Source organism: Staurois parvus, unplaced genomic scaffold, assembly GCF_062004578.1.
Source record: "Staurois parvus isolate SC_StPar_1 unplaced genomic scaffold, SC_StPar_1.0 ptg000198l, whole genome shotgun sequence".
In the NCBI taxonomy this organism is placed as follows: Eukaryota; Metazoa; Chordata; class Amphibia; order Anura; family Ranidae; genus Staurois; species Staurois parvus.
This window is the reverse complement of record NW_028317994.1, coordinates 974502-1002329: the sequence shown is the minus strand read 5'-3', so window position 1 is coordinate 1002329 and position 27828 is coordinate 974502. Positions and strand designations below refer to the sequence as shown.

The 27828-nt window shown below is 43.6% G+C and overlaps 2 protein-coding genes across 2 annotated transcripts in view; one reads left to right on the top strand and one right to left on the bottom strand.

Annotated features, from left to right (window-relative positions):
- Positions 1–6298: 6298 nt before the first annotated feature.
- On the bottom strand, positions 6299–19493 carry GEMIN7 (gem nuclear organelle associated protein 7). The gene is made up of 2 exons (XM_089678045.1): positions 19335–19493; positions 6299–7063 (listed from the first exon to the last, which is right to left on the bottom strand). Exons 1-2 carry the CDS (start codon positions 19356–19358, stop codon positions 6710–6712), a joined length of 378 nt encoding a protein of 125 aa, XP_089534171.1. The 5' UTR covers positions 19359–19493; the 3' UTR covers positions 6299–6709.
- Positions 19494–22448: 2955 nt separating this feature from the next.
- CAAP1 (caspase activity and apoptosis inhibitor 1) overlaps positions 22449–27828 on the top strand; it is a 42956-nt gene continuing 37576 nt past the window's right edge. Inside the window, exons 1-2 of the mRNA XM_089678043.1 lie at positions 22449–22599; positions 22920–23072. Coding sequence (XP_089534169.1) covers positions 22959–23072 — 114 coding nt within the window. The 5' untranslated portion in view covers positions 22449–22599; positions 22920–22958. The remainder of the gene's footprint in view (positions 22600–22919; positions 23073–27828) is intronic.

Below are 27828 nucleotides of genomic sequence, written 5' to 3'. Positions count from 1 at the left end.
CATCTTCAGAGGGTTTTTAATGTTTGCTTCAGGCCTATACTGTATCTATTGTACACTTTTTTTTTTTTGGTCATGGCACACAACAAGAAATCAAAGATCTTTTGTAGTTTTGTTGGTGCAACTTGTTTACAGTTTGTATTAGAATTTAATATTTTGCTAATTTAAAAAGAAGAGGTATGGTGGAAATGTTTAAAGTTCACTTTTGGATGTCACCAACTAAGAAAACATATATTATGCGGACTATGTCTTCAGTGTCAGGTAATGATGAAAAATGAATAACATGCTTGAAAGTGTATGCATTGGAAATAAAAAATAACTGGGGAGGTAAACGAGGAGTTGGAATACTGATCAAGAAGAAAATGGATCCATTGGAATACACACCTACAGTTAGTGACTCTGAATGCTTTGTAAATGAACACATACTGTACAAGTTGTTTTTGTTGTAATCTGCTTAAACATAGTCAGTTTATAGAAGCTGTCACTTTTATTTAAAGTAAGCCTGTCCACAGCACAAGGTGATAAAGGTAGCATAATGACTTTAAATGTAAATTAAGCAGTCCATAGAATATGCAACTTTCTTTTCTGCCACCACAGATGGCAGGAAAGAAAACAGTGAAACACAATGAGTGTGCAGTGCTGTTGTGTTCTGCTGGAGGGAAGCCTTCCCTGATGGCACAATGATCACTGCTAGCAGCTATAGCCGCCACCAGTGATCACATGGAAAAAAAAGAAAAAAAAAAAAATCCAACAGACTAGATGTGTTTGAAGTTGATCGATTGGATTGACTTCAGTACAACTAGCCTGCCTGAACTGCCCAAGATTTGATCCATCTATGGGCTCCAAAGTCATAACTTTGACGTACCCATGCGACTTTTGCACCTCTTTACTGCCAAGATGTGTATTTACCACTCTGGAATGATGAGTGGGGTGTATTTTTTAAACTTCTTACAAAGATGATATGAGACAAAGATGTCATTGGCTGGCTTCACAAATTTTTAAGACTCCGAAGACTGCAGAATTAAAAAAAAAAAAAAAAAAAAAAAATGGAGTGCCGTATTTTTCGCTCCATAAGACGCACTTCCCCCCCCCCCAAAAAAGGGGGGCAAATGTCAGTGCGTCTTATGGAGCGAATGTAAAGCGGCTGGTCCGGTATTTCTGCCGCCACCGTGTCAGAATATTGGGCCGGCCGCTCAGCTCTTCCCTCCTGCAGGACCTTACCTATTCCTCACTCCAGCGCTGTACAGTCTTCCCACGGCAGCTTCTGTGACAGCCGGGTGCCCACTGCGCATGCGCGAGAAGCGGCGCTCTTTGTGAATGGTCCGGTGTCTTCTGGGACACATGACAGGTCCCAGAAGGCTCCGGGCCATTCACAAAGCGCAGCGCTTCTCGCGCATGCACAGTGGGCACCCGGTTGTCACAGAAGCCGCCGCGGGAAGAAGAGGGAAGGACAACTCTGCGGAAGTGGGAGCGGGTACCTGTCAAATTCAGGTACCCGCTCCCCCTCCCTCACCAAAGGTCCGCAGGCTCTGGTCATCCCCTGTACTGTGTCCGCAGGCTCTGGTCATCCCCTGTACTGTGTCCGCAGGCTCTGGTCATCCCCTGTACTGTGTCCGCAGGCTCTGGTCATCCCCTGTACTGTGTCCGCAGGCTCTGGTCATCCCCTGTACTGTGTGTTAGTCTCTGGCCATCCCCTGTCGTGTGTCTGCAGGCCATTGGTTTAGAATATTTTTTTTCTTGTTTTTCTCCTTTAAAACCTAGGCGCGTCTTATGGTCAGGTGCGTCTTATGGAGCGAAAAATACGGTGCATCTCTATAATAAATTCCCATTTCCCTAAGTTTAATCTTTATTTTAAATCCAGGAAACAGATGGCCCTGCTTTTGTGATTATTTTATTGTTCAGTGTGGATATGTATGGGTGAATGAAATACTAGAAAATGCAGAAAAGATAAAGGATTCAAAAAAACAAAAACACTTTCTTGTTTGACAGTTGTGAGTGCAAGAGCAGCAGACTGAGCAAAAGAGGAAATGTAGATCAGATGGATAGAAATTGGGAGCAGGAGAGCAAAAAAAAAAAAAAGCTGACTAGAAAACACATGTTCCTGTAGGCACAAAAAGGTCTGTAACAATGAATGCAATCTGTTGTCTGGGTTGTCATTCATAGAGTGAATGTAAACACATGTAAATTGCACTTCACTGAAAATAATCTGCATATAAGGTAGCCTGGGGGGGGGATAATTCACAACAACAGGTTTTAGACTGTATGGTACAATAAACACAATTTTAGAAATTTACAATACATGCAGTGCCTATAAATATTAATCACTTTGAAAGTTTTCATATTTTATTGTTAAGAACATTTGATTTACTGTATGTGCATATAATTTTTTTTTTCCCCTGATTGAAAAAAAAAATTTTTTTTCCATGTTAACGGTAAAATGTTTGAATTAGTAAAAGCTATACTATCGGCATGCAGTTAACCAGGAAATTGTAAAGAATACAGGAATATCTAGGAGGTGGAATACGCCTCCATGCCCTAAAGTAATGCAGCAGATTTTAAAAAAGCTTATTTCTCCTGGAAATCTTAATTTGTATGTGTGTGGAGGAAGAGAGGATGTGGGTACTTTTTTACACTTTTTTTTTTTTTCCCCCCAATCAACTATATTGCTACCACAAGAGGTGAACACCATCCCTTGTAATACCTTACGGGCAGTGACAAGTACTGTTTATGGAGAGACCAGGTATCTACTAGACCCTTGATCCCACCCATTGTACTGGCTAGGGAAACCGAACAGAAGCCAGAAGTGACAAATTCCTTCATTTGTCACAGAGGTGGTCAGGGAATGCATGCACTTCCATCTCCACGGAGGGCAGCCCGCCTGACCGTAAACAGCGGTCCCAGGCTCCCTGGTGAAACTGGAGAGCTTGGGAATGGCAGCAGGATGGAGGGGTCCCTTCTGAGCCCTGTAAAAGTAATCGGGTAGCTTAGTGCCACTCTATCACCTTTAACCGAAATCCAATCGCTGTCTGAAGACAATACCAGGATGCTGCTGCAGCCCTGGTATAAGCACTTACTCCAGAGGCCGTAGTCAATTGCGCCAGCACCCCCACCACCTGAAGCAGGGCCAGAAAACTCCCATAGTTCTCATTCCCCTGTACTGCCCTATGTAATGACAGGTAGACATCGGGATGTGTTATGCACAGCGAATGGAGTTTTGGGTTTTTTTGCGAGTCGGCAGTCATTGTCATTGGATCTACTTCATGGGGCATTTTTCTTTATAAAAAAAAAAAAAACTTTGTTTTTATTTACTTTTGAAACTTTTTTTGGTGAATAAGGTGGGGTACTATATACCCCATACTCATTCAAATGGGGGAGTTGCTGGCATCTGGGGGCTCCCTTCTAGATTCCGATAAGCCCCCTGCCCACAGACCCCCACTGGCCAGGGGGAAATGGTGCTTTGAGGGGGTATAGCCGGGTATGGTTCGGAGGGAAGGGGCGGGGGAGAGCACTTGCTTGACCCCTCCCCTGCTTTCCTGGCCTGTATGCTTGTAATAAGGGTCTGGGTGTGGATTTTGGGGAAACCCCATGGCAGCTTTTTCTTTTTGCCATGGGGTTCCCCTTAAAATCCATACCAGAACAGAGAGTCTGGTATGGTTTTTCAAGGGGCCCCCATGCAATTTTTTAAAAAAACATGTTTTTTTTTTTTATTACTGACACTTGTTTGTTTACATTCTGCTCTCAGTGGGGAATCCCGCTTACAGGAGATGAGTCATGGTTGTTAAGGAGCAGGCGGCCACTGCTTCCTTAACAACCAGCTATTCACAATGAATTTGATATGTAAAGACCAAGTTAAAAAAAATCTGAATGAAACAAATGCATTTTTTTTTGTTATTACAGATTTATTGCCATTTGTTTCTATATCCATTTGGAAATTCATATAATGTACATCCAAATCTCTAAAAACAAAATTTTTGTCCAAAAAAAAAAAAAAAAAAATTAGAACAAAACGAATTGCACATGTCTAGTTCTAGCGTGGGAGACTCAACTAAAACCTCTGTTTTTATGCAAAGTGTTAGACGGCCCATTTGCTTTTGTTGCAGGCTAGCTGGTAAATGTTCTATTTTCTATAAATGGTAACTACTTCAGAGTTATCATGTCTCTTACTGGCCTCCCTCTCTAGTCTTTTGATTGCTTGTTTATGGCAGATAGCCTTTTCTTGCTAGATTTACAATATTATTACGAATATCTCATACTTCACAATTCCTAATGATTGTTTTAACAGTACTCAAGATATATTCTATGACTTGGAAATGTTCTTCTATCCATATCTCCTGCAGTCATGTTCATGGAGTGGCTTGAGTTATTTTGTCTTTATGGAGTGGGATAGATAGGATATGTAATTTACTCATAAAACAATTATTCAAGGAAAAAAAAAAAAAAAAGCTAACTCAAGGTCTGCATATAAGGGTCGGAGTCTGCGGGCATTTGAGTAACTTAAACCACAATGTAATACCATGACCAGTCTCTGAATACCACTCACCAAACTAGCAATATTTACATCTCAAAGACAATCTGGCGCCATCCTTTTTATTCTCCGTAGATTTTATTGTGTATGTAAAGAACTATGAATAAACATTAAAAACCATGATAACAATAAAATGCCCCCTACAGCTGTTCCATATCCCCTCTTGTATCACAATAAATTGCATATAGGCCATATTATGTCACTTTATTGTAAACAAGGAATCAATAGATTCCCATTAGGGTGGTTATAGTATATTATGTCAATAATGTAAATAACCCAGCACAAGTATCCCTGCTCCTGGAATTAGCTTTATTCTGCCAAACTAGCGAACTGGATCCAATTGCCACTTGGAAAAGAAAATATCCTCCATCTGTATTTTTAATGCCTTGAGGGTGTGTGCCTAATGGTGCTACCTTCGAGAACCAGTGACAAAAAAAAGGCCACAACGCCAAAAGTTTAGGACTTAAAAAATTTACTGAGGTCTGTTTTGCATAAGTAACATACAAACAAAAAGAACATTCAAAAATACAGACCCAGTGCACCTTTTGTCAAGGTCACAGACCAGTCCGTCACCTTGAGACAGGGGACTTGCATGTCCCTGAAAAATATGTGTGCTTTTTTGATTGTATAATGTTATTTATGCGAAGTATGCCAAACTTTTTACCTGCTGGCCTTTTTGTCATTCACTCTGATCCTTTATTTATGGAGCAATTAGAGCTCATGCCTGCAGCTTAAGGATTCCTATGTTATAGGTCCATGGGAGTAGTTATTTGGCTAAAGGTAGGCAGACAGACTCCCCCAGTCACTAAGAAAAAGATCTTGATCAAACTTTTTATTAAGTGGGTCCTGAATGGTTAAAGGCTCTTCTTTGGCAGGGTGATGAGACATTCCAACCCCACGATTGTGGCGTCTACCAACAGCAATGTGGAATAAGATTTTCTTCCTTTACAGCAGGGGTGCTCAACCTTTGGCCCTCAAACCGAGGAAGCACGTACCCAGGATTGGCAACCCATTGTGATCTGGGCATCAGAGTGCATATAGCTGTCAGCAGAGGAAGCAGGCGGCCACAGAGAGGGCAAGAACCACATAAGCCGATGCTTCCTCTGTAGCACCAGCACCTGTTCCAGGCAGAGTGATACCATGTGCACGGCCCCAGGGACCATTCCAGCAGCCTGAATAGTGATGCCAGCAGAAGCTGGAAGAGGAAAAGGTCAGTGGATTCAGCAACACATACACTGCGCTTTTGCAATGGGCATATTAGCACCTATAAAAGGGTTAACTATTAACTTACTTTCACAAAGTGCACCTGCTGGTTAACTGCGCAGAGCCATAGACTTCTATTTTATCCTGAGAGTTTGGTGCGCTATCTGAAAGCACACCAAATCTCCTGACTGCAGTTTGTGTGCGCTTTCAGAAAGTGCACCACACACAGAAGATATAATAGAAGGCTATGGCAAAGTGCATCTAAGAAGACAGGAAAGACGCAGTGCATCAGTGTGAAAGCAGCCTTATAGGGGGTTCAGGACAGTAAGGGCTTGTTTATATTTGCAGTTTGGGGTGTGGTAAAACCCCATAGTTGAGACGTGTTTTTTTTTTAACCACTGCCCCCCCCAGTGTATATTGTTTTTTTTGTTTGTTTTTTAAGAATAAATCCTGGCCTTGGGCTCATGCCATTTTGGCAGTTTCTGCAAATGGTATAATACAGAATGTAACCAATAATAGCAATAATTAATTAATGGCAGATCACTTTCTAAAAAAAAAAAAATATGGCACGTGTGCTTGATAATCTAGGTTTATTGGAAATTCCTTTTGAGTAGTAAAAAAAAAAGTTTATATGTACAGTATATACGTAAATACATAGACTCCCCCATATGTGAAATGATTCCACTGCCCTCCCCAATACACATATGTATGTGTCAGAAAAGCGTGATAGGGCGGTGAGCCAATGCGCTATGCTTATTCCTCCAGAACAGCTGTTTTTCTTCAGTGAAGGCAGCGTCACATTTACAAGTTCCTGGCAGCCTAGTCCCACATCTGCATACATTCCCTTATTTGAAATGTCCACTTGTTAACAGATCCAACTAAATCTGAGTTATGTAATAATCTGCAGTATATTTTGTATAAACCTTTAATAAATCCATGGTGTGAATGGAAATTAAAACATCGTTCAGAAGCCTTAGCTGTCCCTTAAATATAAAAGGAATAAGAAATAATGTCCGGCCCACGGATCAAGGCCTCAGCTTGCACCCCTAGGGGTGTTTGCAGGTTAGACACCTGAAAGTTATATGCTTCCATGTCGCAGGCATTGAACTTCTCAGCACAGACTGTGACACGTTGGTACATTGTGAAGGTAACAGGGAGCCCTGAGGAAGCAAGAAGACTTCGCAGGAAGCGCTCTCGAAGGGTGGATCGTATTTTCTGGTGTGAATCGGGAGCACTGTATGCCAGGGCTCGTGGCGTGGAAGGATCAAATCCACGTCCTGAAGGAGATGGTGGCCGAGGTAGACGGATCACAGGTACCTGAGGAAGAAGAGGCGGATTCTAGGAAAAATAAAAATAAGAATTTAGTACACTCGAGAAAAAAAAAAATGATATACTAGGATAAGCCCATGGTCCTTTCCATCATGTGACAGTGTTCAGACCTAGCTATTGCTCGAAAGGCCTGTGCACTGCATCATGGAAGTCATGTGTTCCTTCATACCTGGAAGTACTGAATATTTTGCAGTGGTGGCCAAAGAAATGGGGAAGCACTGATAGGAGAGTGTAAAGTGGTTGGGTGGGCTTTATATAGAGACTGTCACTTTGCCCTCTGTAAAGTGGACCTGAACTCAATAAGTGGTTCTAAAGGCAGAAGGTTATTTTTTTTTTTACCTTAATGCAGTCTGTTTGTTAATGTAAACCCTTTGCAAGCAGCCCCCCAGCCTCCCTTATACTTACCTGAACTCGATCTCAATCCAGCGATGAGCATGAGAGTAGGGGCTCTCCCACGTGTCCCCTTCCTCATTAGCTCAGATACAGTAACGGGAGCCATTGGCTCCCATTGCTGTCAATCATAGCTGTGAGGAGGAAATGAGGGACGAGGCCAGGATGCGCTCTATGTGTCTTATGGAGCTGGCTCGGAAGTGAGCATGCACGAGTGCCCCCATAGCAAGACAGCAAGCGGTTTGCTATGGGGGCACTCGACAGGAAAAGGGGGCAGGAGAGCCAGCAGGGGACCTGAGAAGAGCAGGCAAGTATAACATGCTTGTTATTTTTTAAAATGTTATCCTTTACAATCACTTTAACTACTTGCCCTCCGGAAGCTTTAACCCCCTTCATGACCAGGCCATTTTTTGCTGCGGTATTTCAATTGGTAATTGTGTGGTCATACAATGCTGCACCCAATGAAATTTATTTTCTTTTTATAACACAAATAGAGATTTCATTTGGTGGTATTTGATCACCTCTGTGGTTTTTACTTTTTGCACTATAAACATCCAATAAACTCAAAGTTAGTCATAAATTTAGGTCACAATGTATTCTGCTACATGTCTTTGGTAAAAAAAAAATCCCAATACGTGTAAATTAATTGGTTTGTCTGAAAGTTATAGCATCTACCAACTATGGTATACAGTATACAGGTGAAACTCAAAAAATTAGAACATCATGCAAAAGTTCATTTATTTCAGTAATGCAACTTAAGAGGTGAAACTAATATATGAGATAGACTCTGTGACAGGAGTGACTTTTGGGTTTCGGGGGACCTCTGTATCATCCCTCCAAATCATTATGTTTAACCCACCCTGTGCCTGTTAAGGGTTACAGGGTGTGTATGTGAATGTCTGAGTCCTGTGTATAGTGTGTTGTCCTTTGTTCTCTGCCACATGGCTGTCCATTGTCTGTTTACCATGTGCTACCCCCCATTGTGCTGTGTCTTCCTGTCCAGAGAACTATTATGGGATGTACTGTGTGTATTGGTGTGGGGGTTGGTCAATGTCCTTTGCCACATGGTTGTATCCCATTGTTCTGTGTCTGGTTGGATGGGGAGGGGTGATGAGGTGTTTCCTGCCTATACTGTAGCCCTTCCCACTGATAGGGTGGGCTGATGATGTGTTTCCTGTCCCTGGTTGTCTTCCCCGCCCTCTGTATAAAAGATGTTGTTTTGTGTACAATAAAGTAGTTGGCTTCCTGTTTTAGTAAGAGCTGGGTATTGTCTATTTTCCTGAGGGATTTCGAGGGTGTGGTCCGTGGATGGTGTTCGGACAGGGGAAGTTGTGCTATAACGGAAAAACTCAGTGCGGTCTGGGTTCCGGTTCCGTTACATTGGTGGCAGCAGTGGGATTGTGCTTCCAACCTGTAAACACATCCAAACCATCACCGGGATCCAAGAGCAGGAGAAGAGAGACAGATACCACCTGCAGCTATGGAAACTGAGGTCTTATGGCGGGTGCAGCAAGTGCTGGCTTATTTAGATGACCCGGTTTCTACATGGGATGAGCTTGGATGGAGGAATGCGTCTGTCCAACAACTGGATGAGGGTATGGAAGATGGAGAAGTTGGCTCATCCCTCCAAGTACAGATCCCAGAATGCATGGATCTAATTGATTTTTCAATGGAGGACGTTGTGGGTGATGAGTCGCCTGCCAAAGTGCTGGCACTGGACTCAAGGGCCTCCAGCCCGTGCCCTGGACATTTAGCCATTCCAGAGACTGGGGATTGTACTGATTTTTTTTCTGAGGAGGAACCAGCCGGGGAGCTGCCAGCTGAAGCGCTGACAACCGGACAGAGGGTCCAGGACCTCTCCCCCACACCTGTGGTAGTTTCAGAGGCCCAGGGTGAGAAGGGAGAGGAGGTTGTTGTCCTCCCTCCCCCACAGTCAGCCAAAGTGGAGGAAACTCTTTTCCCTCCCAAGCCAGGATCTGTGCACCAGGGGGACAGTGACAGAGGAATGCCATCCCAGCAGCAGATCCACAGTTTGGGAGTGGGGGAAGACAGCCTCCCTCCCCCACGGTTAGCCGGAGCAGATGTGGGGTCCCCAGCAGAAGCGCTGGCACCAGGGCAGAGTGCCGCTGGCCTCTGCCTAGCAACTACAGTCACCACTTGGATACCCCAGGGATGCTGGGTAGTCAGCCCAGATCCCCTACAGAAGGATGGAGTCGGCCCAGCCACCCTGTCTTCTCTCCAGCGGCTGAGAGGATTTCCGGGAGAAGGACCAGTCCGTACTTCTCCCCAGCGGCGGGTATGTTCTACGGGAGAGGCAGAGGTTGGCTGGGTTAGTAACGCTTGGTGTGGGACAATTTGCATGGGGTACTGTGTGGGTGCTGGCATTGAGGGACTGGAAGTACAGACTAACTTCAGAGTACATCCGTCTGGGATATACTCCTGTGTTAGTCTCCTGCCGAAAGGGGAGATATGTGACGGGAGTGACTTTTGGGTTTCGGGGGACCTCTGTATCATCCCTCCAAATCATTATGTTTAACCCACCCTGTGCCTGTTAAGGGTTACAGGGTGTGTATGTGAATGTCTGAGTCCTGTGTATAGTGTGTTGTCCTTTGTTCTCTGCCACATGGCTGTCCATTGTCTGTTTACCATATGCTACCCTCCATTGTGCTGTGTCTTCCTGTCCAGAGAACTATTATGGGATGTACTGTGTGTATTGGTGTGGGGGTTGGTCAATGTCCTTTGCCACATGGTTGCATCCCATTGTTCTGTGTCTGGTTGGATGGGGAGGGGTGATGAGGTGTTTCCTGCCTATACTGTAGCCCTTCCCACTGATAGGGTGGGCTGATGATGTGTTTCCTGTCCCTGGTTGTCTTCCCCGCCCTCTGTATAAAAGATGTTGTTTTGTGTACAATAAAGTAGTTGGCTTCCTGTTTTAGTAAGAGCTGGGTATTGTCTATTTTCCTGAGGGATTTCGAGGGTGTGGTCCGTGGATGGTGTTCGGACAGGGGAAGTTGTGCTATAACGGAAAAACTCAGTGCGGTCTGGGTTCCGGTTCCGTTACAGACTCATTACATGCAAAGCAAGATAGTTCAAGCTGTGATTTGTCATAATTGTGATGATTATGGCTTACAGCTCAGGAAAACCCCAAATCTACAATCTCAGAAAATTAGAATATTGTGAAAAGGTTCAATATTCTAGGCTCAAAGTGTCCCACTCTAATCAGCTAATTAAGCCATAACACCTGCAAAGGGTTCCTGAGCCTTTAAATGGTCTCTCAGTCTGGTTCAGTAGGAATCACAATCATGGGAAAGACTGCTGACCTGACAGTTGTGCAGAAAACCATCATTGACACTCTCCATAAGGAGGGAAAGCCTCAAAAGGTAATTGCAAAAGAAGTTGGATGTTCCCAAAGTGCTGTATCAAAGAACATTAATAGAAAGTTATGTGGAAGGGAAAAGTGTGGAAGAAAAAGGTGCACAAGCAGCAGGGATGACCGCAGCCTGGAGAGGATTGTCAGGAAAAGGCCATTCAAAAGTGTTGGGGACTTTCACAAGGAGTGGACTGAGGCTGGAGTCAGTGCATCAAGAGCCACCACACACAGACGGATCCTGGACATGGGCTTCAAATGTCGTATTCCTCTTGTCAAGCCGCTCCTGAACAACAAACAACGTCAGAAGCATCTTACCTGGGCTAAAGAAAAACAGACCTGGTCAGTTGCTCAGTGGTCCAAAGTCCTCTTTTCTGATGAGAGCAACTTTTGCATCTCATTTGGAAACCAAGGACCCAGAGTATGGAGGAAGAATGGAGAGGCGCACACTGCAAGATGCTTGAAGTTTAGTGTGAAGTTTCCACAGTCTGTGTTGATTTGGGGAGCCATGTCATCTGCTGGTGTTGGTCCTCTGTGCTTCATTAAGTCCAGGGTCAATGCAGCCGTCTACCAGGAGATTTTGGAGCACTTCATGCTTCCTTCCGCAGACAAGCTTTATGAGGATGCTGACTTCATTTTCCAGCAGGACTTGGCACCTGCCCACACTGCCAAAAGAACCAAAACCTGATTACTGTGCTTGATGGGCCAGCAAACTCGCCTGACCTGAACCCCATAGAGAATCTATGGGGCATTGCCAAGAGAAAGATGAGAGACATGAAACCGAACAATGCAGAAGAGCTGAAGGCCGCTATTGAAGCATCCTGGTCTTCCATAACATCTCAGCAGTGCCACAGGCTGATAGCTTCCATGCCACGCCGCATTGAGGCAGTAATTGCTGCAAAAGGTGCCCAAACCAAGTACTGTGTACATATGCATGCTTATACTTTTCAGAGGTCCGATATTGTTCTATGTACAATCCTTGATTTATTGATTGCATGTAATATTCTAATTTTCTGAGATTGTGGATTTGGGGTTTTCATGAGCTGTAAGCCATAATCATCACACTTATGACAAATCACGGCTTGAACTATCTTGCTTTGCATGTAATGAGTCTATCTCATATATTAGTTTCACCTTTTAAGTTGCATTACTGAAATAAATTAACTTTTGCACGATATTCACATTTTTTGAGTTTCACCTGTATATTGGTATTTCCACAGCTTTTACTTTCTGACTGCCCACTACAGTTCTTGAGGTGCTAAAATACCAGGACAGTACAAACCCCCAAATGACCCCTTTTTGGAAAGTAGACACCCCAAGGATTTTGCAGAGGCATGTTGAGTCCCTGGAACATTTTATTTTTGCCACAAATTTTTCAAAAATGACAAAAACATTCTCTTACTTCTCCGGAGTATGGGGATACCACATGTGAGAGACCTTTTGACAGCCTGGCTACATACAGGCCCCCAAAATCCAATGACCACCTCCAGGCTTTCATAGGTCATATTTCCTCATATCACTTTCCCACTACCTTTCACGGAGGCCCTAAAATGCCAGGATAGTACAAACACCCCCCCAAATGACCCCTTTTTGGAAAGTAGCTACCCCAAGGAATTTGATAAGAGGCATGGTGAGTATTTTACAGATATGATTTTTGTCACAGGGTTTTCAAAAAAGAAAAAATACATTTTTGTTTTCTTTCTTCGTTTCCGAAAACATGTGGCAACAAATGAGATCTGCAAAATACTCACCATGCCTCTTAGCAAATACCTTGGAGTGTCTACTTTCCAAAAAGGGCTCATTTGGAGGGATTGCTTCTACTATCCTGGAATTTCAGGGCCAACATTAGAAGCTAATGCCACAAATCACCCACTCTTGAAGACCAAGCCTTTTCTGACACTTTTTGTTCACATGAAAAACTGTTTTGTTTTTTTTGATAGAAAATTACTTTGAACCCACAAACATTATATATTTTTTTAAAGCAGAGGCCCTAGAGAATAAAACGTTGGGTGTTGAAATTTTTTACATCACACAGTATTTGTGCAGCGATTTTTCAAACGCAAATCTTTTGTGAAAAATACACTTTTTAGAATTTTAATGCACAAAAACACAATACATTGCCCAATTGTTTGATAAAATATAAAAGATGATGTTTCGGCGAGTAAATAGCTACCAAACATGACATGCTTTAAAACTGCGCATGCCCGTGCAATGGGGACAAATTACATACATTTTTAATATCGATAGGTGATGCTTTAAAAGCCAATTTACAGGCCATTAATTTATATTTAGACAGGAGGTCTACTGCTAGAATTACTGTCATCGAGCTGACGTTTGCAGCGATACTTCACATGCATGGTGCAACCACTGTTTACATACTGGCACGGGGTCAATGCTTGTGCACGTGGGGAGGGGAGGCGAGGGTGCTTTTTTTTTTAGTTTTTTAAATTATTTTTACACTGTCCCTTTCATTTTTTTAAATCACTTTTATTGCTATCACAGGGAATGTAAATATCCCCTCTGACTGCAATAGGCATTGACAGGTAGAAATCTGGGATCTATTAGACTCTAGATATCTCCTCTGCCCTTACATCATCTGATCTCACCAAGATTGGTGTGATCAGATGCTTTCCCAATTTACAAATGGTGCTGTTAAAGTCCGGGTAAACGGAAAAAATAAATGCTCGTAGCGTCTGGTCTCTTGGACCATAGAGATGATTGGAGCCATTCTGGTCTCTGATCAGCTCTATAGTCAGCCAGCGGAACTGCCGGCTGCATTCTTGGATTCCCTGTGGAAGGCTGCAGGAGGGGGGGGGGGTGTCCCTTCCTGCTGCTTGTAAAAACAATTCAGCAGCTAATTGGCCACTAGGATTGCTTTTACATGAAAGCTGACCGCCAGCTGAAAAAACAATACCAGGATGATGCCTGTAGCTGCAGGCATCATCCCGGTATACCCGCTCAAAGTGCAGCAATGTACCAGTACATTGATGGTCCATGTTGGACATATATGTAACAGCAGAGAACATGGACATATGATGAATCGGGTCTGTGGACCAATATGACCGCAATTCATCCTTCTTTGTAATGCCCATGTTGAAGGTTTGGCCCAAAAAAGTTTTAAATTCAGAGACTGTGATAGATTTCCATGCAAATTGTCTGGCAAGACAAGACTTGGGTGGGCGGCCATGTAATGTTGTGCATATACATTGCTTTGACCCACAATCAATTGGTACAAATCTTCTGTGAAAAACAGTGAAGATGCTAAACGGTAGTGCTGGCAGCGAACGGGAGCGATCCTGCCAACTCTGTGTTTTTGGGGACACTATACGAAGGAGACACTAGTATAGTTCTGTTCATGATCAATATATTGATCCATACAAACACTATACTAGTAATGGGGGTGATCAGCAACCTATAGCGTGAGTGTGATAGTGTGCAGGCAATCTAATGCTAGCTAACCGTGGCTGGAAGGGGCGCTAACTGACCCTGACGCTATCTGATATCACTAGTGGCAATAATACAGTGATCAGTGAAAAATTCTATATACTGACCATGTACTAATGGCACTGGCTGGGTGACAGGGTGATCAAAAGGTTAATAGGGGCGATCAAAGGGTTAAATGAGCAAATCTGTGTGTGCATGTGTGTGGAAAATGTAGTGGTGTGGTGTTCTCTGTTCTCTCCCTGGACGGACGCGGGGGGGGGGGGGGGGGTGCAGGCGCATTCACACCCCAAAATAGGAAGCGACGTAAGATTATGTCGCTGTGCCCAGAGCCGCTACTCGGCCGCAAAATGCCAATGACAGCTGTGGGCCAATCACAGCTCACCAGGAAGAGAAGCAGAGCTGTTATGAATTAGATTGATTCATAACAGCTTTGCTTACAATGTGATCATGTGATCACATAGAGATCACATGATCACTGGGTCCTGTTCACCGGGATCTTCATTCTGCTGTGTATGCTGGACACAGCTGACGCAGTGGCCCCCTGTGCTAGTACAGCCAGAGTAACGTACCAGTACTAAAAGCAAAAACTTTTTTTTTTTTTAGTTTTGAATAGAGTGGAGAGGGATTAAATGGCGTGTTAGCTTTTATTGCTGTCTGTGCCCCTGTTAAGGAAATTCACCCTCTCTATTTGTCCTGTTTACCATTATCATTGAAAGTAAAAGAAAATCACAAAATTTTGGGTTGTCCAATAGGGACACTAGTTCTGGTGACCTGGGGGTCCCTTCATTGCAGGGATTTCCTTTTATGTCCTGTTTTGGCTAAGGGACAGGAAGTGAAGGTAAATCTCTGCAATTGGGAAAAACCTGAGAGAGTTTCTAACCCTCTCTTACTCTATACAAAATGAAAAAAAATATGGTGCCTATAGTTCTACTTTAGGCTTTGCGGTATTTTAGGAGATATTGATAATTGTTTATCATGTCTAAGTATTTAAAAAAAAAAAAAAGTACCTTAAGCCTGGGTTCACACTGAAGAGGTGCAGAATTTGCAGCGGTTTCTGTACAAATTCTGCACCGCATCACAATCACATCCTGTTCATGCAAACAGCTGCGGGTGTGTATGTTAAGTTGACAACACCCCGAAATCGGTCCACAAAACGCAGTGCGATGTGCAGAATTGGATCGCATTGGTGTGAATACCCATGCGGTCCAATTCTAGTGCAGACCAAAAAAAAGGGTCCTGCACCCTTTTGGTGAGGATGCGGTGCGATTGGAGCCATACAAAATGTATGGCTCCAATCACACCGCACACAATTCGCATGGGATTTGCATAGGAATGTGGTGTGGTTCCTGTGCGCATCACATGCCATATACCGCACCACACAAGTGTGATTCCAGGCTAAATCTGGAATTCTTTCTGCAAAATAGCAGTGCACTTCCTGGTACATGATGGTGCCTAGGCAGTCCTGTGTATAAAGCCCCATAGCTCTATATTTGCTATGATATAAGGTGATGCTACTCTGACTGCTAGTCTCAGGAGATTTTGAGTGATACCTGGGGATACCTGTACTCTTAGAGTCTTTGACAAGAGGAAGCAAAACCCCACCTCTACCAAGATGGCCACCTCCAAACAGAAACACAGAACACTGCATCACAGCGGATTTTAAATTTTTTTTTCCAACACAAAATACTTTTTATCATAAACACTAGACCAAAGTGAAAGGCAACCAAGAAATAAGAAGAATTTAAAGTAAAACTATGACCTCTCATTAAAAACATAAGTGCAGCATTATTTTATGCAAATCTCTATTGAACCTGTCAGTAAAGTCCACCTAATTCCTGTGATAGCATGAGGACAATGCTGCACGGCTCCTGAATTCACAGCAGAGTTGCCATTCATATAGGCTGTGCCTACTTCCACTAAATTGGGATAAAAAAACATATAGCAAGGGGTATCAGAGTTGCCATGACTGATTCATTAGCCTGCAGCATGTCAATCAGCATTTGGCCACACCCACTCCTGCCCACGGCTTTCTGGATTGACAGCACTGCCTCTGTTGCTGATCCCTCCCACTAGGAGCTGCAGTGTCTGAAATGAGGAGAATGTGAGACAAATGAAAGAGGATTTGGTTCCATCAGGGAAGGTAAAGGATTTTTTTTGTAGTTTATTTTATGAGGCTTTTGCATCATGTGTAAATGAAATTGATATTCCTTAAGATGGTCATACAAGAGCCTTTTATTATACTTTAATTCCTGAAGAGGGACTGCAATATTCCAAACTAATCCTGCCATCCTTTAAGTGGAAATAACATGATACATGGAGAAAACTATCAGCAAGCAGAAACAGCAGAACTGTGCATGTTTTTATCAGTCGTCATCACATGACCTTGCTGCGTGCGTTTCTCTCCTGATGGTCGGCAGGTAAATGTTTCACCTGACTAGCTGTTCTGTTCTTTTTAGTATATTTTCTATACAAGTCTCATTACACTTGGAGATGTATATGGTAAAAAAAAATTCTGTTGGTATTCCCACATTGTAAACATATGATTAAGTAAATGCGGTATCCATGAAATGCCCTCATTTAGTACGGCTTCTGTAGCCTAAGAATGCAAAAGTGGTAGTGTATGTGTAACAACACAAATATAGGGATAAATTAGAAAAGTGTCAGCCTAGTGTGGGTGCTTTAAGTGTGATTAACCCCTTCACGCCGGCGCCTCCCGGCCCTTTAAGAGTTTCAGAAGCCAGGAGGCGGGGTTTAGGGTCATAACGGCGGTCACATAATCGGGAAAGGTCCCGATCGAAAGAGGAGATCAGGACCTTTCCGTGAGTACCGGACATGTGTGCTGCTCTTGGCATATATGTCCTTTTTTAATAGAACGCAAATGTGCGGCCGCTCGGCGTCTAGGCCCAGACGCCGGGAGGCCGCACATTTGCGTTCGGCCGGCTTGAAGAAGTTAAAGTGTTACTAAACCCAGGACCCTGCAGTCACTAAATCTGGTCTCCCACAGTACACATAACATGGAAATGCAGTTATTTTACTAAATATAAACTGCTAAATACCTTTTCTCATCAGCAGTTAGAGCAGTCTTGTGACTTCTATCAGTGTCCAGCGGAGCTGGACAAGCTTGCAGGAGTTTTCATTCTCCTCTGACTGTTCTATGAGGCAGCATAACCCCTTACCCTCTGTCAGGACAGTGCTGATTGGCCCTGTGCTGATCCCATGCACCCCCCCCCCAAAAGAAAAAAAAATTCTCTAGCAATACACACAAAACTGAGCATGTGCAAAGTGTCTCCTGGGGCTCTGTACTATCAGCAGATGGATTGGGAGACAGTAAAAGAAGAGGAGGATCAGAGAAGTCAGGATCAAGCAGCCTTTTTACACAATGCAGAGGATAAACCCCTTACATTCCACAGTGAGTATAACAAGCATGTCTTACTGCATATACAGACTGATTTTACTGTTGTGGGTTTAGTAACATTTCAAAGCTTGTTTTTTTTTAAACATGTTATACTTACCTGCTCTGTGCAGTGGTTTTGCAAAGAGCATCCTTGATCATTTTCTTCTCGGGTCCCCTGCCAGCGCTCCTGGCTCCTCCCGCTTGGCTAGTGCCTCCAAAAGCAATCCGCTTGCTATGGGGGGACTGGTGCATGCTTGCTTCTGAGCCCTGCTCTATGCTTTCACATATGGCCATGGCTTGACCCCATACCCTCCTCATTGGATCACTGAATGTGACTGACAGCAGTGGGACCCAATGGCTCCCACTGAGTCCAGTGAAGAGGGAGAGAAAGAGAGCAGTACCAGATCAGACTCAGTTAAGTATTTGGGGGGGGCTGGGGGAGCTGACAATAGAAGGGTTTTAGAAGAACAGTAGGGGAACAGTAGGGGAGCAGCACACTGAAGGTTTTGTATCTTTATGCAGAGATTACATTAACCGCTTCCCATCCGCCCTATAGCAGATATACTGCTACAGGGCGGCACTGTTGCGCAAAATCACGTGTGTATATATATGTGATTTTGCATTTCTGGGTAGGGGGCATGTGCGTACCCTACCTCCACTGCCATTTGCAGCCGTCAATCACTGGGTCCCATCATATCCAACAGGGAGCAGAACTGTTTTTGTTTACTAACAGTTTTCCATTAGCTTAGGCACTGCTGCCGTGCACAGCCATCCAAAGCAGTGAAGCACCAACACACTGCCCTCTAGTAAAATACTCCCAGCACACTGTTAACCCTTTGATCGCCCCTCATGATATCCCCTTCCTGCCCAGTGCCATTAGTACAGTGTCAGTGCTTTTTTTTTTTTTTTTTTTTTTTTTAAGCATTGATCACTGTATTGGTGTCACTGGGGATGTCAGTGACACCAAGTCAGTTCCCCCCCAGTAGCAGAATGCCCACCGTAGTCCCACTGCAAGTCGCTGATCGCCACCATTACTAGTAAAAAAAAACCCCAAAAAAACTTCCAGTATCTAAACCGCCAATAGTATAGTAAATGCTACAACTTTCACGTATTGGGATTTCTTTTAGCAAAGACATGAAGCAGAATACATTCTGGCCTAAATTTATGACGAAATTTGATTTTTTTTATTTTTTTACTGGACATGTTTAATAGCAAAAAAGTCAAAAATATTGTTTTTTTTTCCTCAAAATTGTTGTTTTTTTTATAGCCCAAAAAATAAAACCGCACAGCCGATCAAATGCCACTGAAAGAAAGCTCAATTTGTGGGAAAAAAAGGACGTAAATTTAATTTGTGTGCAGTATTGCATGGCCGCACAATTGTCAGTTAAAGCAATGCAAAAAATGGCCAGGTCAGGAAGAGGGGTAAATCCTATAGAGGGCAAGTGGTTAAGGTAAAAAAAAAAAACCTTGAGCCTTTACAACCACTGGTCATTCACCTTACAACCTGATTGTACAAGCTCCTTTAAATCTTTCAACAACTATGTACTGGAACGTCTGCCTGATTGTATACAGACTGGCTGAGAGATTGGTTAGGTCCTAAATCTAAAGTTGATTGTATGGCCAGATTGTAGTGTGTATGGTGATCATTAGATGTCCCTACTACACATGCTCAGTCTTGACAGTACCTCAATTAAGGTGTTCATATCCATGCTTGTCCAGCTTTCTGTTCTTACTCAGATCTTGTATCTCTCTCCTTCATCACTCCAAGCATGCTCGAGTTCCAAGCTTCATTCTGAGTGTCATGGGTTCCAAGCCTCACTCTCAGATCAGTATCATGTGTTCCAAGCCTCACTCTCAGATCAGTGTCATGTGTTCCAAGGCTCACTCTCAGATCAGTGTCATGTGTTCCAAGCCTCACTTTCAGATCAGTGTCATGTGTTCTAAGCCTCACTCTCAGATCAGTGTCATGTGGTCCAAGCCTCACTCTCAGATCAGTGTCATGTGTTCCAAGCCTCACTCTCAGATCAGTGTCATGTGATCCAAGCCTCACTCTCAGATCAGTGTCACGTGGTCCAAGCCTCACTCCTGAATTAGCTTCACATGATCTAAGCCTTCTATGGTTCATGTGTTTCAAGGCTTATGCTTAGTTCAGTACATGTGATGTTCATTCATAAATATAAGTACTAAGAAGTAAAAATAAACAATCTCCTATGTGCTCACTTTAACCCTTTCACATAGTGTCACTTAATCTTTTTTAATAAAACACAGAATTCCCCAGATAAAATAAAATATTAAAACAGGATTATTTAACAGTAAGGATTATTATTAATATTATTATTATTATACACGATTAATATACCGCCAACAGTTTGCTCAGTGCTTTACAAAATGAAGGTAGACATTTCAGTTACAGTACAATTTGGTACAAGAGGAAACAGAGGGCCCTGCTCGTTAGAGCTTACAACCTAGGAGGAAGGGTTGAGTGTTTCAAAAGGTAATAGCTGTGGGGGGATGAGCTGATAGAGGAAATAATTGGCGGTTTGCTAGGTAGAAGCAGGATAGGCTTCTTTAAAGAGAAAGGTTTTCAGGGATCATCTAATGGTGGACAGATTAGGAGACAGCCGGACAGATTGGGGTAGAGAATTCCACAGATGGCGCAGAGGTGAGCTGTGCATGAAGGTGCGAAGTTGGGCTGTGGATGGTGGGGCTGCAGAGGTGAGCTGTGGATGGAAGTGCAGATCTGAAATACAGATGGTGCAGAGGTGAGCTGTGGATGAAGGTGCGAAGTTGGGCTGTGGATGGTGGGACTGCAGAGGTGAGCTGTGGATGGAAGTGCAGATCTGAAATACAGATGGTGCAGAGGTGAGCTGTGGATGGAAGTGCAGATCTGAAATACAGATGGTGCAGAGGTGAGCTGTGGATGGGGGGGGGGGCAGAGGTGAGCTGTGGATGGAAGTGCAGATCTGAAATACAGATGGTGCAGAGGTGAGCTGTGGATGGGGGGGGGGCAGAGGTGAGCTGTGGATGAAGGTGCGAAGTTGGGTTGTGGATGGTGGGACTGCAGAGGTAAGCTGTGAATGGAGGTGCAGAGGTGAACCGTAGATGGGGGCACAAAGGTAAGCTGAGAATGGAGGTGCAAAGTTGAACTACGAATGGTGCAGAGGTGAGCTGTGGATGGGGGGGGGGGGGGGCAGAGGTGAGCTGTGGATGGAAGTGCAGATCTGAAATACAGATGGTGCAGAGGTGAGCTGTGGATAGGGGGGCAGAGGTGAGCTGTGGATGAAGGTGCGAAGTTGGGCTGTGGATGGTGGGACTGCAGAGGTAAGCTGTGAATGGAGGTGCAGAGGTGAACCGTAGATGGGGGCACAAAGGTAAGCTGAGAATGGAGGTGCAAAGTTGAACTACGAATGGTGCAGAGGTGAGCTGTGGATGGGGGGGGGGCAGAGGCGAGCTGTGGATGGAAGTGCAGATCTGAAATACAGATGGTGCAGAGGTGAGCTGTGGATGGGGGGGCAGAGGTGAGCTGTGGATGAAGGTGCGAAGTTGGGCTATGGATGGTGGGACTGCAGAGGTAAGCTGTGCAGAGGTGAACCATAGATGGGGGCACAAAGGTAAGCTGAGAATGGAGGTGCAAAGTGGAACTACGAATGGTGCAGAGGTGAGCTGTGGATGGGGGTGCAGAAGTGAGCTGCGGATGGGGGGGTGTAGAGATGAACTGTGTATGGGGGTGCAAAGGCAAACTGTGGATGCTGATGCAGAGGTGAAATGTGGATGGGGTCGCAGAGTTTAACTATGGATGGTGCAGAGGTGAGCTGTGGATGGGTGGGGTGATCAGGGTTAAACTTGGGACACTGAAAGCGGATCTTAGAAAAGGGTGAAACTTGGGACACAGAAAGAAGATCTTAGATCAGGGTGAAACTTGGGACACAGAAAGCGGATCTTAGAAAAGGGTGAAACTTGGAACACAGAAAGCGGATCTTAGAAAAGGGTGAAACTTGGAACACAGAAAGCGGATCTTAGATCAGGGTGAAACTTGGGATACAGAAAGCGGATCTTAGAAAAGGGTGAAACTTGGGACACAGAAAGCGGATCTTACAAAACGGTGAAACTTGGGACACAGAAAGCGGATCTTAGATCAGGGTGAAACTTGGGACACAGAAAGCGGATCTTAGAAAAGGGTGAAACTTGGGACACAGAAAGCTATCTTAGATCAGGGTGAAACTTGGGACACAGAAAACTGATGTTAGATCAGAGTGATGCTTGAGCAAATTATATCAGAGGGAGGCTTGGAACAAAGGAAATGCTCATAGATCAAAGCAAGGATTGCAATACAGGCAACTGATCTTAAATCAGAGTGAAGCTTGAGCACAGGAAATGCTTATACATCAGAGTGAAGCTTGGATTACAGGAAATACTTATAGATCAGAGTGAGGCTTGGAATACAGGAAATACTTATAGATCAGAGTGAGGCTTGGAATACAGGAAATACTTATAGATCAGAGTGAAGCTTGGAATGCAGAAAATGATCAGAGTGAGGCTTGAAATGCAGAAAATGCTCACAGATCAGAGTGAGGCTTGGAACACAGGACATGATCATAGATCAGACTGAGACTTGGAATACAGGAAATGATCATAGGTCAGATTGAGGCTTGGAACACAGGAATTGATCATAGGTCAGAGTGAGGCTTGGAACACAGGAACTGATTATAGGTCAGACTGAGACTTGGAATACAGGACATGATCATAGATCAGATTGAGGCTTGGCACACAGGAACTGATCATAGGTCAGAGTGAGGCTTGGAATGCAATGAACTGCCGTTTAGCTCAGGCTAGGCACATAGGAACCTGATCTGAGAGTGAGGCTTGGATTTTGAACACAGGCTATTAGGAGGGAGAAGGAAGAAAAGGTGGAAGTAGCAGACTAGTGGTGATAGAAGTCCACTAAATTAGGTAATGTAAAGACTGGCATTTGTAATAATGATATCTAAGCATTCACATTAAACTGAGATTGCTGTGGTGGGAGGAATGGGAATGACTGCAGGGCACTTAGAATAATTACCTACGGTTTTAGTAATGAATGAGAGCAGTGGTTGGCCCATTGGTGGCAATGATGAGCACACAGTTGCAGAGACTATGACAGCTGTGCACTATACCTGGAGATCATTGTTTTCCTGTATAATTGCTCCCCGGAGGAATTCATAGCTCACTCCTCAGAGAATCCTAGCACTTGTTTACCAGACAGTAAACGAAAGATCATTTTTATTCCTTAGCTTTATGTGGATGACAGATCGCAGAGCACCAGTGAAGACATGACTGGTGGGAAGAAAAGTTCCAAGGAAAAGAGGAGGAGGAGGAGGTCAAGTTCTCATGACACGAGTTCCCAGGTAGAGAGGAAGAGGAGGAATACGGAATCCAGTCACCAGGTATGAACCTTATACTTGCAAACATAGAGCTCAAGCACTTTGAAATCACAAATATACTACAATACAGATTATTCTGGATTTCTACATTCACTGTGATATCTGTATAGAAACCTTTCTGTTTATGTGTTGACATGCACAAGCTTTTACCTGTGTGTAAGGCGTACTGAAGTTAAACTGGCCTTTATACATGTAATGTGGATTTTGCGTCAGTCTCAATTTACTTAGCTCTGAAATGACTGTTCTTCATAGTTATTGTAATCAATATAGTTTAGTGTATTGAGTCTATTGGCTCTTGGTGCTAAAATATGGCTGTTATGGCAGATAGCTATTGCTGTAGTTTAGCGTAGCCTTTCTCAACCAGGCTGCCCAGACACACTGGGGTGCCTTGAGGTTTCTTCCGGGGTGCCTAGGCAAAATGTCTAAAACTTGCCCAAAATTTGTATACAAGCCAGCGGGTGGAACAAGCCTGACTTTTAGTTACATAAGGTCACAGGTTTTCATAGTGCACCATTACGACCTTCTAGCTGCCCGCATCCTGACAACCAATGACATCATCAGTTGATGAGGAGGATGTCGGTCGCCTGCACAGCATCCTAGTTTGCCCCTCTCCATCAGTGCTGGGGTCACATTAGCTTAGTGATGGATAAAAACTGAGGGAGAAGAGAAACACTGGAATACTAGTCAGTACCAGTGTGCAAAAGTGGATTTGCTTTGGAAGAATAAGTCACCTCTAATGTTGGGTGTCCTACGTGTGTGGATGTTGCTGCGTTATATAAAACTATTAGAATAGTTTTTCACATTTTAGAATAGGGTGCTCTTTTAAAATTATGTACAGTCTAGAGGCACCCCATTGCAGAATGAGGATCCTCAAGACTTTGGAAGAATAAGTCACCTCTAATGTTGGGTGTCCTACGTGTGTGGATGTTGCTGCGTTATATAAAACTATTAGAATAGTTTTTCACATTTTAGAATAGGGTGCTCTTTTAAAATTATGTACAGTCTAGAGGCACCCCATTGCAGAATGAGGATCCTCAAGACTGTCCATAATTTTAAAGGGTGCCTTGGGACTGTCCATAATTTTAAAGGGTGCCTCGGGACTGTCCATTTTTTTAAAGGGTGCCATGACTGAAAAGAGGTTGAGAAACACAGGTTTAGTGAATTGAGCATAATGGATGAATGAAAAGTCCAACTCAGGGCAAAATCTAGGATTTTCTCCATATCCACCCCCCCCCTTCTCCCAACCCATCCTGCTAGCTGCTTAATTTACCTTACCTGGTGAAGTCAGGTATACCGTGTGTCCCATCCATTAACAGTATTCCAGAATTGTGTTTTATATAAGATTATCATTAAAATTGTTTTTTACATTGTTATACACTCCAGGTGACAAAGTACATGCATTTGCTAGGTGCTTCCCAAACAGAGTATGCAGAGAGAGAGGAGTGTGTCAGCCTCCTGTCTCCTCCGCATTCCTCTTGCCTTAGCTCCTTTCTGGAAAGTGTTCTAAGTCAAGACGAGCTGCAGCTTTGATGGATCTGTCTTCTTCTAAACTGCTGTTGGATTTAACGAGAGGGGTGGAGTGTAGCCTGGACTTCATAACTAGACTTATTAAGCTCCTAGCAACATGAGACAAAGTCCTTCATGTATTTTGTCCTATGTGGAAAGAACAATGTAAGAATATTTGTAACAATAGTTCTTCTTTAAGCTCCAAAGAAGAGGTAGCTGAATACACAATGGAAATAGATACAGTATAAAGAAACTGCTGATCTGAGTCAAACAGTGCCCCTGCCAGACACTGCAGATAAGATTTGACCTCTATGTAGGCCTTTCTATAGGAAAAGAAGTAAAGCGAAATCTAACTGATGAAACCCAGATGGCAAAAAAAAAAAACAGACCGTGGATTTATCCATGCTCTACTGTATTCAAAATAAATATGACTTAAGGTATACTTTTTGAATAGCATGGAGAGGGATGTCAGGTGGCTGAAGTTTTTCATGTGCTATCCCTGCTTTTTGCAAAATCAATACTGCCAGACCCAACTGTAGCTTTCCTAAATTTGCGCCCTCCCTCCATTTTCAAATCTCAATTTAAACTCCTGAAAATCACCACTGCAGCTAAACAGATTATGGCCAAATCGTGGAAGTCGCCGTCTGTGTATGCTAGCAGTTCGGAATAAGGTTACACAAGCTATGATTCACGCAAAAGTTGAAGCCACCATTTTAGATCCTGTCCCTAAGTTTCTGTCGATCTGGACCCCATGGGTGGAACGCTTCCTCCCACTGAACTTTGATGACTCGTTGCCCCTCCCTTAACGTCCTCTATTCTCGCATCGTGATAGTCCTATGAGCCAAGCTATAGATTGACCTGGTCCCGAGATTGTCTGTTCTTTTCTGGAAGTCACAAGCCCTTTCTTTCTCTCCTCTAGTCTCTCTTTCAGTCTCTCCTAATTCTCCGCCCCCCCCCCCTTTTTTTTTTCTCTCTTCCTGCTCACTTTTGTCTCCCTTTCCTTGCCTCACATGGAACCCCCATATGGACATTGGGAACAGTGCTCCCTTTCAGTTGCATACTCAGGTCCTACCTTCCCTTGTACCATTGTATCCCTTTTGTTTTTCTATGGTTCCTCATAACGCGATCTTTATGTGATAATCCTCCTTTCCCATAGGACACAGTGTTTTTCTGTATTCGTTAATGCCTGCATATCTTAATGGACTGACCTACACCTGTTTTTTTTTTTTTTTAATGTCTCTGAAATTAATAAAAAGTTTGAGCAAGAACACCTGTCTATACGCCCATTTGGGAGAGTCACCCTCTCTATTTTTCCTGTTTATCATTATCATTGAAAGTGAACATAAAAAAGTAAATCCCCAAATTTGTTTTGTCTCCAGAAAAAGAATGTTCTAATGAAGACACTAGTAGTGATGACCCTGGTGATAGCCAGGGGTTACCTCACTTTGGAGAGATTTCTTCTTGTTTGGCCATGGGAAAGGAAATGAATGGAAATCTCCCCAACAAAGTACAGATAGCAACAAAAACCCAAAACTGACAGGGGTTATAAGCCTCCCGTAAGCAAGTCATAGATTATGTGATTTTCTTTTCTGCAACCATAGGTTGCAGGACAGAAAATTGCTTGATTTCCCTCATTAGCACATTCAATGTTGATGGGGGAATCCCTCCCGCAGTGCTATTGTATTCTGCTAGTAGGGAGCCTTCACTGCTGGCAGAACACAATGATTATTGCTTGCAGCTATAACCAATGGATTGACTTCAGTATAACTAGCCTGCCCTTAGATGGATTGAATCTCGGCCGGTCCCTGCTGAACCGGCCCAGATTTGATCCATATGTGGCTGGCTTTAATATTTTACTTTAAGTGGCCTGATCACAGTATTCTATTTCCCCAAAACATGGATTGCTCCTTTTAAGCATGAAGGTCAAAGCAGATTAACTCCAAAGTTCAGTCCTCCAGCAGGACACACTTAACTTTCCTTCCCATTGCCAGTCTATTTAGCTGGCTATAGTGAAGAAAGTACCCATTACTTCCTAATATGGAGGAGCATGTGACTCCGCACATTTGACAGCATTGCTGCTTGGTGTTTGGCCAGATCACACGGGGCACAGTCAGCTCTATGTAATCCCCAACTAAACCTACTTACACAGGGCTTTCTTTCCTCACTTCTTGAGGCTGGGCAAAGCAATCAGGGAGAGAAAAGAAAGGTAAGAGGGTAGCACAGTGGCTAAATGGTTATCACTTCCACCTGGCAGTACTGAGGTCGTTGGTTCGAATCCTAGCCATGGCACCACCTGCCTGGAGTTTACATGTTCTCCCTGTGCATGCGTGGGTTTCCTACGGGTGCTCCGGTTTCCTCCCACACTCCAAAGACATGCTGGTATGTTAATTGGATCTTGTCTAAATTGGCCCTAGTATGTTTATATATGAATGTAAAATTAGGAATGTTAGATTGTACGCCCCTTGAGGGTTAGGGACTGATGTGAATGTACTATATATATATATATATATATATATATATATAGCGCTGTGTGAATTGACGGTGCTATATAAGTACCTGATGTGCCGATCACGACGTCAGACCCCAGCCCTTTTCACCAATCTAAAACCGCTCTGTCACGTGCGTAACAATGCCACGCCCAGCTGCACTCTGCACAAAGATTTTCCAGCTAATGGACCACAATCTATGTACCTGCAGCCTGAGAGCGATTGTTACTGGGTCAGGTTAATTACACAATTAACCCTTCACACTGCCACCACCTTCTTTTTATACAGAGAAAGCGGAAACTCGGCAATATCAGCAATAACACTATGATGTTTGAATAATCGTCTGTATACCACTGTCACCGCAGGCAGGGTATACAGAGGTTTAAACACACACAGTAGCGCTCTTCAGAGACCGGGGTTCTTAGTTTGCATTAAAGAGCTTTAGAAACAGTTCAGCACTTTCAGAAAGTAAGATTTATTACTAAAAGGTCAAAAGGGTGCAATATAAATATTTACAGAAAAAGATGTAGCATATATATATATATATGAGAGCAATAACGCAGCAAAGAGATAACAGAAGTTTAGAGAGATAAAGTACTTGCCAAAAGTCCTGGGTTAAGCAGCTTTCAAGTGTCAGAGCAAAAGGGCCTCATCTCCCAAAGTTAGCTCCGATGTTAAAAGGGAGCTTCTTCAACTCAGCTTAGCGCCAAGCATAATAGCTTTTTTAGGAACTCAGAAGGGTGTCTCCTTGAAGCAGAGAACCAATC

Bases quoted from the DNA above. Each gene is read 5' to 3' on its own strand.
- GEMIN7 (XM_089678045.1), bottom strand. From the start codon at position 19,358: ATGGATATGAACACCTTAATTGAG. The intron at 7,064-19,334 runs GTACTGTCAAGA...TATTTTTCCTAG, and splicing joins ATATGAACACCTTAATTGAG to AATCCGCCTCTTCTTCCTCA.